The 9,748-nt window shown below is 34.0% G+C and overlaps 1 protein-coding gene across 2 annotated transcripts; it reads left to right on the top strand.

Moving 5' to 3' along the window:
- Nucleotides 1-297: 297 nt before the first annotated feature.
- On the top strand, nucleotides 298-9,748 carry LOC133525855 (upstream stimulatory factor 2). 2 transcript variants are annotated; one of them, XM_061862259.1, is made up of 7 exons: nucleotides 298-442; nucleotides 618-661; nucleotides 819-905; nucleotides 2,301-2,384; nucleotides 3,261-3,382; nucleotides 3,852-4,036; nucleotides 6,218-9,748. In XM_061862259.1, the coding sequence occupies exons 1-7, from the start codon at nucleotides 390-392 to the stop codon at nucleotides 6,369-6,371; spliced, it is 729 nt and encodes a 242-aa protein (XP_061718243.1). In that variant the 5' UTR covers nucleotides 298-389; the 3' UTR covers nucleotides 6,372-9,748. The 2 variants fall into 2 exon arrangements, with proteins under 2 accessions (XP_061718243.1, XP_061718245.1); XM_061862261.1 differs by lacking the exon at nucleotides 819-905.

Raw genomic sequence — 9,748 nt, 5'->3', positions numbered from 1 at the left:
TTGGGTACACTTATACACTACTCTTTGCACTTAATTAAACTTTTCTAGCTTATTTAATTTATTACTATTTCCCATTAAAGATTCGATGCTTATCAAAGAAAGATGCTTATTCAATGCAATGTCAATGTCATCGGCAATATATTATATCCTTTTTGTAGTAGTGTATTGATACATGACTGGCCTAAAACTTTTATCCTAAGGTTGGCTAACATGATCAAACCAAATTATATGCCCCAAATGAAAATAAATTGTTGAACCATCTCCGGTTCCGGAACGTCAAATCTTGTCTATGACATTTAAAAAACATAAGATGTCTATGACTTCGTCACATGACCCTATTATTTTGTCCCCGTGATCAAGTTGAGAAAATTCAAAAATAATTACGCGCAATGGCCAAAGTAGAAATTGACATTGATATGCATGACAATTCTCTCGAAAACAGGTAAAATGCAATTTGTGTAAAATGTGGTTCAGTGTGAAGTGCATTACATAATTATCTCGATAAAAATAATGCTATCGAAGGTCACAGTTTATTCGCAACTTGGCAAACGACGCAGTCTATTCTTTGAGTTCGCTATCAAGTGATTGTAATTTTATTTACCGCCTTTTGTTTGCAGTGGAGACGGTGAACTTATGGGCATGGTAGACGAGGGATCTTTCGGTGAGTGATAATGATAACCTTCCAAATATCAGTAATGTTTTTGTAACTTAGTTAGGCAGTTTGTTTACCTATGGCAAATGCAATTAAATTATCAGGAGAGTGTAATTGTTTGGGTTTTATTGAATTAGGTATAAATTGAATTATGCTTGAATTTCAGGGAGTGCTGAGGATCGGTCTCAATTAGTGGCTCAGTCATTATTTGAGTCCAACGCGGACACCACTACATATAACTTCAGAGATTTATGTAAGTTTGGGAATTACAAAGCAAATACGTTAATAACATTTCTAAAATGCATGATAATCCCCAAGAAAAATACTAACAAAACAGAACCCAGCACTCCCTTTTTCTAGCACAACTCAATATCAATTCATGCTACCTTCCAACCGATTATTTCCAAAAGTTGAATGATTCTACTATAACTGCTGCATGATTACCATTGACTTATACCTAAGGATGGGCCCTAGGGGCACTAAGAATGGTGCTATTTCAGTGGTGTCACACAAATTCAAGCAAATCGTGCAGTCTAACACAACTAGTTGCAACCAATCGCAGACGTGATGCAAACTCATCAACCAATCGCATTGTGGCATTAGACTGCACAATTGACTCAAATTTGAGTGTGTGACACCACTGTACTGGCCCCATTCTTATTGCCTGTAAAGCCCATACTCAAATATGCAAATACTTGTATATGTCACTGATGACTTCACTGTAACCACTGGAAGTGAAAATAATTCAACACTGCTAAAACATAGTACTTGCGACACTGCTTACAGTCCTGCAAAAGCAGAAGGCAGCTATTTGCTAATGTGAGAAAGATAGATAAGATGTTTATATGTGTTAAGATGAGATGGCATAATGTCAATGTATTGACTATCAATTTTGAGATATGCATTGTCCCTTGAAAATATTTTTCTCTTTGACTACAATCTTTAAAGATTGAAACCCAGCACAACTGTTGAGCGCCAAGGAGGTTTAAACTTCCCTTCCCTTTTGTCTGTCAAGTTAGAGTTAAATCATTTTGAAAATTCAAGTTATCCTTGAATAATTATAATAGGCAGGACCTAACCTAACCTTATTCGGTTCAAAGAAATTTAAATCTTTTACAATTGGAACAGAGTTGCATTTTTTCTGTTTTGTTCAATTTTCAAACAAAACAAAATCACATTTTTTTTGTTTATTTATTCACTATTAATTTTTGAAACAAGGTTTAACACAATAAGCCACTATTGAAAACCTCTAGGGTTTATGTAATAGTTGGCGAGATCGCGCGGACCGATCCGCGTTTGCTTAATACTATTATTACATACTTAGTTATATTTTCCTGTCGAAGCTGTTATTGTATCTATCGTTTAAATATCGACCTTATGTATGAGACAGTAGAATCAATTTACAACGACAGCTCTTACAGGTGATCAGTAAACTTAATGTATCTTTAAACGTTCAATCTCTGTATTTTGAAGACCGCCGCCACTGAATGTGTGATAGGTTAATATTTTACTGACAAATTTTGGATTTTTATCTTATATGGCTGGGCCTTAGGATTATATCACTCCAACTTAATCATGTATAGCTATTTTTAGTCCCAAAGACTTCTGAATTTCACTGTCAGTTATAAATTTTGAGTCCATTTTCTAGCTGGTGGAGTAACATACAAGATAGTTCAAATGACATCCAGTGAAGAGGTTACCAATAACATAACAGCCCACTCACCAACACATGGTAAGTCATCTATTTTCTATCTTAAAAGCTTTAGAGCTTCCTGAATTTAGTAACTGATGACAGGGACAGATATCTTTAATATATCTCATGTATTGTTGCACCTTGCCCATCAGTTACTAAATTCAATAAGATTTAACATATGCTTGACTTAAAAATTGTTATCTAAATTTAGACTATAAGTAGTAGTTGTAGTAAAGCACTTTATTGCACAAAACAAGTATATAACACAGAAAAAATACAATGTGTACAAAGGCGAACTTATCCCCTTAAGGATCTCTTCCAGCTAACCTTTAAGCAACTGAGAGAGATACATGCATATGTTATATAATCCTTATCAACGTTCATTGATCTGTATCAATGAACTTTGATAAGGATTATATTTGTAACAACTGTTTGTTACAGGATATTTTAACTGTTACCTGCTTTTGTATGTTTACTTAATTAAATTAATTAAATATCATTTTTGTTATAACTTGTACATACAGATAAAATAACAGATTAGCTTATTTACTAGCCAATCATACAATTTTTGTGACTGTTTTGTACTAAAATGAGAGATCATTCTGATGCATTGGGGCAATGAGACTGTAATATTGGTATCTGGAATATTAATGTTGTTTACCTCTACTTGTATTTCTGTACTTTCTGTATTATTTTATGCGCCTATAATCCTCTGTTAAATTTTGTTTCTTTCTAACAAATAGAAATGATAGAATGACGTGTTGGAACAAACAATTATCAATTGTTCGATTTGTCAAATATTTATGAATAACGTCATTAGTATTTGTGAAACAGCTTAGATTGCCACTAGTTTGAAATTAAATTATAATGAGAATTAGTTTCAATTATAATAATAAAAATGTTTTGTTTTGTCAGTCCTTCCAGATGGCGAATTTTTTGTAATCAGCAACCCAGTGGAGGTGTTTGGGACTGGCACAGCACAAAAGAAAACTATCCGCACGGAACGGCTGCAGGCAAAAGCAGTGACCGCTAAAAAAGTGAGTATAAAGTAAATATGCCGAGTCAAAGAACTATTCACAATAATTCCATTATAAAAACTTAATAAAGACTTTTTTATATGATATAGGAGGCAAACAGGCACACAAATCGCAACACTAGAGGGATTGTAGGCTACCATCTTCTTGCCATTTTTTCTTACCTTTTAGATACATATACATAGATGCGTTGTTCGTTTGCCTTTGAGGCCCACTTGCAGAATACATTTTTGAATTTGAATTTTGTGGTATCTGGCCCTATGCGATTATAAAAACGACGGTTTTTTTAGAAAACCTTTGCATGTAAAATTGAGATGACATTTCCGACGAAACCTTATAATTGTGTGTGGAGGATTCGATCTTCTTAGAAAGTTATTTTAAAACTCTACTCAAATTTACAGATACGTTTGCGAAATAGGCAAGTAGGTGAATAACATTATCTGATATTGAATATTTAACACTAAACTTTCAGCGAGACGACAAAAGGCGAGCGACACACAACGAGGTAGAGAGGCGCCGGAGAGATAAAATCAACAATTGGATCACAAAGCTGGCCGCCCTAGTGCCCAACTCGGGTCTGCCCGACACAGCAAGCAAGGGCGGCATTCTGGCCAAGGCTTGTGACCACATCACGGAACTTACGGAGAAACAAAAAAGGTAATGGTTCATTTAAAAGAAGAATATAACTTCTCTAATACTGATTTCTGCTGTAATTGTCACTTCTTAAAAGTTTTTTGGGCCTAGCCTGTCTCTCTACATTGAAGGTTAACGTTACATTAAGATTAAGGCCTAACACGAAACATAGTTTACAGTACATATGGTCCTGCTTTTCCGCACTAGTGCGATAATTAGCACATTACGTAACTATGTCGAAAATTTAAAGGGACATAGGGGAGAGTCGGCTATATCGTACCGCCGGTTAAATCGTACCACCTATAGTTTTCCCACTAAACAACTTAGTTTATTTACACATAATGCACCAAACAGTGCTCTAATGGAATTAAGCTCAATAGGTAATCTAATCAGATATGGCATATGACTACCATCGTACATTTTTTTTTTTTTTATCATAGTTTTTTTTGTGTAATTTGACATTTAGAGACAATATACATCTCTTATAAAGTATTTATTATTTCATCGATTCCATATTTGTAATTGTTTTTTTTTTTTTTTAATTTTTATTGTTTGTAAAAATGGACATGTGAAAGTGCCCCTGTGGCCTATTTGCTGAATAAATGTTTGATATTTGATATTTGACAAAAGAGAGAAGAAATATGTCTTTCGTTGGACATGATCTAACTTTTAATGTGTATTTGTTACCATAACTTACGGTCAAGATGAATTTAAAATACCAAATTAAAAATATATTACGATAAATATAAACGGGTTTACTGTGTAGGTGTTATAAATTGTCTAGTTTTTATACTTTGGTTATTTCAGTATAATAACAATAGCTAGTCGATTAAATGTACTATAGCATACTGGCATAGGTAGGATTTAAACGACCAAGTATTTTTGAGTCGTGTAAGTATGATTTCGGATTCCCGTAATAAATATTTGTTATTCAAACCTAAAATAAGCAAACAAATAAAAAATAATAAACTTGCAAAACGTTTCATAGATACAATTTTATTATGGGTGGTACGATTTAACCAACTGGTCGGGTAAATCTTACCGATGGCAGTGCTTCCGAAGAAATCCATTTTGACTTTGTTAATTTAATCTGAGAATGCTCATCTTCATAATGAATGTAGCCAAGTAACTGAAGAAAACCAAAATATCCAAGTTTATGTAAAAACTGGTACGATTATATTGTGTATTATTATTTTTCTCAGACCGTGGGGACCTTATACATCTCCAAACTTAATGTATTAACCGTGGAGACTATACGTCTCTGTCATATTGTATAATATACTTGACTTGGTACATACTAGTTATGTACAGAATGTAGCATTAGTTTATGAGACTGCTAGTTTAACAGTCCAGACGCGGTTTATTTATTTAGTATAAATTTTATTTTGACACTTGGAGAGACTTTACACCTCCAAATTTTATTAATATTAGTACTCTGACATTGGGGACCTTTTACATCTCCAGATTTAATGTGTTTTTAACCATAGAGACTATACATCTCTATTGTATTGTAGTAATTATTTATTTTAAGATTATTATAATGTAATGTTTACCCAGGTATTGGCTGTTGTATTTATAAAATGTTGTTATGTATTTTTCATGTCACTATATGATGTTACTGTAAATGTTATATTGACTTGTAAAAGAGCCCTTGAGGCCTACTTGCAGAATAAAATTTTGAATTTTGAATTTTGAATTTTGATATATCAGACTCTCCGCTATGTACTGTAAAATGTTGTACGATACATGTGCGTATAGACAATTCGCAACTCGTGTCGATTTAAAACACTAGCTTCGGTCGTGTCGATTTAAAACACTCCCTTCGGTCGTGTTTTAATTTATCCCCACTCGAGTCGTTGCGAATTTCCTATTTTTAGCACTTGTATTCTGAAATAATCAAATATTCATATTGTATAGGGAAGACATTGAGTTGAGACAGACTTTTCGAGCAAACAAAAACTAAAATAGTTTTACATCTGTTAATATGAAGTTTTTGCTGAATTCGCTCACTAAAGTTTAAAAACAATGTTAACAGGTCGCTTTTTATTGAAATTTCCATACAAAGTGTTCTTCATTTCATTTGAACCTGTCACGGATTTGATAACTAGTTCTGTTTAAGAGAAAATCGTCATACTCAAAATTAATCCTGGATCTCTTTTTTTAATTAAACTACTTTATATTACCAATTCAATTATTATTTTTCAGATTAGAAAAGTTAGAAGTCGAGAAAGAAAAGCTGGTCCTCGAAATATTAAGACTCAACCAAGAGCTAACGGAGCTTCGGAAAGAGAACGTGACGATGCGGAACCAACTAGCAGACAACTGCGCGGGGCCGCGGCCGAAGGCGGAGAAGCCTTAGCTGGAGCCCGGACCTGCGCTGGGTCAGGACTGAACGTACTATCTCCGCGTCATGGAGCGTCGACGGACTCGCGGTCACCACACAGGCTCTGACACGTGTACGGCCCAGCCGAGTGTAGCGTAGCGCCGAGGGGCCCAGGGGCAGCGCAATGATAACTCCAGATAAGCTAGGGCTTCAATTGTACAAATTGTACAGTTGCTCTTTAGTCGCGCCCAGTGACGAGCTCCCGCACACCCAAAGAGAAAGAGATAAGCTTATGTCCCTAATCAACAAAATAAATTCATCACAAGATTCATAAGTAAAGAAATAAACGTGGAAATATTTTTGTGCTCATTATGTACGAGTATATCATTGAACAGCAGCATCCACTAAGGCCCCTCGCATACGGTCATGGACGCCACGCCGCAAGCTTCGCTGGTCGCCCCGCTCGAGCGTATTATATTTATAGAGACCTACGCGTGGCGTAGTACTCAATCGCATAAAACACCGTTTTATACAAATACAGTCAGCAGTGAAAGTAGCTAAGTGGTCGTGATGTTCAAAATGACCTTCACACTATCCTCTTAATGTTGTGTTAAGAGGAAAGGGAACAAACGTAGACCCCATTTTTCTCTCTGGATACTGACATTATGGAAAATATTTTTACATAATTTGACTTTTTTGATTATTGAAAAACTTAGATTTCATACAAATTTTTAAATGCTTCTATGTCTTATCATAATAAAAAATAAATCAAACAGGGACATAGCTGTGATATACAAAAAAATGTATCAAAATATGTTTAATAATGTTAATATCCAGAGAGGAAAATGAGGACTGTTTGTATGAAAAGGCGATTTCGCGCGTCCTCCACTTTCGTCTTTAGTTCACTTTAAAGACCTCACCCACTTAGTAACTTTTAACATACGTACAAGTCGTTAACTCGGACACAAATTGAAAGCGTGAATGTTTGGTGACCGCGATTAGTGTTATGCTCCTATAAGTGATTTGTGGAACAAGGTGACTATGTAAACTCTTGGTGCTGGAATGTGCGTGTGTTCAAGAGAATAGTGAAGAATGTATATTTTAACGTTTCAGCAGCACTGTGTGCATGTTGCAAGTTATATTATCTGTACTTTTTGGTATTAAAAATAATGTAAATTAAACCATTGTGATAGCCGAATAGAGGTTGACTCAGTGACCACTTTTACCTTTAGGCCTTCATCCTACAACAGAGAGAAGCTATATTCGTATTTAAGAGTCCCCGGCAAGCTCGGCTGAATTTCATCTTCCCATACAAACCCGAGTTTCGTTCTCATTTTAAAACTAGGAGGTGGATTGTAATGAAACTTTGCATATACAATTACATGAGGTATATCAAGTCCTGTAATTAGTTTATATAGCTCCAATTTATAAAACAAACGAAATAGAGGAAAAACAATTAATATTTTTTTACTATGGTATCTGAACTACGGAAACTAATCACAGGACTAGCTATGCCCTATTGTAAGTACAAAGTTTCAAAGCAATCTAGCTAGTCGTTTTAAAATGAGAGCGTAACTACGTTTGCACGAAGAACCGAGCTAGCCGGGGACCCTAAGGTTTTTATATCTCGAATGGGTCACGCGATTTTGCTTCGTTTTGTTATTTGAAATAGCTAAAGTACAGATGTAGTAGTATATGTAATCGAGAACCAAATATGAAGTTTCTGTAAATATTAGTTACAAGCACTGACTGCCTGATATTCTAAATAATTGTATGTATAGTCCTGTTTGTCTATGTTAACTTACATTAACATTTTGCAAGAGTTACTTTATTTCCAAATAATAAAAGTGAATAACAGTCAAGTTAGCATTTTTTCAGGAATAATATGGTTTATCGGCCACATATGACCAATATACTTAAATTTTATATGTAACACCAACATTTGATGAACATTTTATTTTATTTATGGCCTGAATATGAAGTATCGCACTTTTGCTTGATGTTATGTTTGCCAGCAGTGCAGCTAGTAAATAATCGTAACTTTTAATCATGTCTTAAGTATTATTTTTAAACACGCAGTGAAAACTAGGTATAGCTGTACCATATTGTCAAAATATTACCGTGTTAGCAATTAATTGAGTTACTATTAGTATGTATAGTTTGTGTAAAATTATGCGTTCTCGTTTTATTTGTTTTACCATGCGAAATTGCATTAAGTGTTAGTTTATGTTATAGGAATATTTTGTTTTGTTCAATTTATTTATCAAGTCAACACTTTTATGTTATTGCATATTATGTGAAATGTAATACTCAATAAAATAACGTATGATAACTAAATTCTGCATTAATGTGATCATGATCATACTTAATACATTTTTGCCATAGTAAAAACATCACAGTGTGTTAATAAGACTAATAGAAAGGAAGAGATGTATTTAGTCAACATGGATCCCATTTGCACATATTTATTATTGTGCTTACTTCAGCAAAAATAACTTTATTTGTACTGATCACATGGCTATGTTTATTATAAAATTGAATATTTATAAAATAGCTGTTGTAAGTGATACCACAGTCATCGAACGAGTAAAGTTAAGTGTAATTGGGTCCAATCGTTGAATATTTTAAGTTTTCCCCGTTATAAAGGTGTGCTATTAGATGGTGATAGTATGTGTGTTTCTTTACAATCAGTTTATGGAGGCGTCAGTAATACTGAAATTAATTTCCAGTAGGTGTCATGAAATTGGTTAGTTATTTATATGGATGTTAAAAGCTTAGTCCCAAACGGTCAGCTTAAAAAAATCAACTATACCTCAAGCATTTTTTCACTTAGCTCTATTTAGAGCCAAGTGAAAAAATGCTTGAGGTGGCATATAGTGGGCAATCTCTTCCAATCCGACCCGCACGTACTTATAGGTTTGGGTATTATTGATGCCCTTGCTTTAATCAACGGTGGATTTTTTTTGTGATAGGTAAACAATAAATAATATTTCTATAATATTGTATTTATGTAGTTAGCTGTCCACATTATCCTTTACTTATTTGGATTTACTAAAGACGTGCGCACGTTAGGCATCTAATATCTGTGGATATAAGGAAATTAGTCTCATTAAAGTAACTAACCGATTAGGCACATAAATACAGATCAAATTAACCGTATCGATATTATTTTAATCTGTACGCCCTCTGTTTACTGCGCGGTGGAATTAAATAGTTAGTGTTGTTTTTGTACCACATTGGTAAAATGCGTGGTAGGTGGTGACTGAAATTACTATCATTGACTAGAATTATGTATAGATGCATTTAAAATCATACCCACGTTTTATAATATTGGAAACCCGATCATAATACATTTTGTATTTTTTTATTTATCTCGAGACCCTAATGAAATATAATTAAGTGTTGATGAGAAA

This window comes from Cydia pomonella, chromosome 15, assembly GCF_033807575.1.
Source record: "Cydia pomonella isolate Wapato2018A chromosome 15, ilCydPomo1, whole genome shotgun sequence".
NCBI classification, from domain to species: Eukaryota; Metazoa; Arthropoda; class Insecta; order Lepidoptera; family Tortricidae; genus Cydia; species Cydia pomonella.
The sequence above is the reverse complement of the archived record's forward strand: the minus strand, read 5'-3'. Positions and strand labels throughout refer to the sequence as shown.

Excerpts from the sequence above, each read along its gene's own strand:
- LOC133525855 (XM_061862259.1), top strand. The coding sequence starts at position 390 with ATGGCCAAAGTAGAAATTGACATTGATATGCATGACAATTCTCTCGAA. Across the intron at positions 3,383-3,851 it reads AAGCAGTGACCGCTAAAAAA|CGAGACGACAAAAGGCGAGC; the intron begins GTGAGTATAAAG and ends CTAAACTTTCAG. Across the intron at positions 4,037-6,217 it reads CTTACGGAGAAACAAAAAAG|ATTAGAAAAGTTAGAAGTCG; the intron begins GTAATGGTTCAT and ends ATTATTTTTCAG.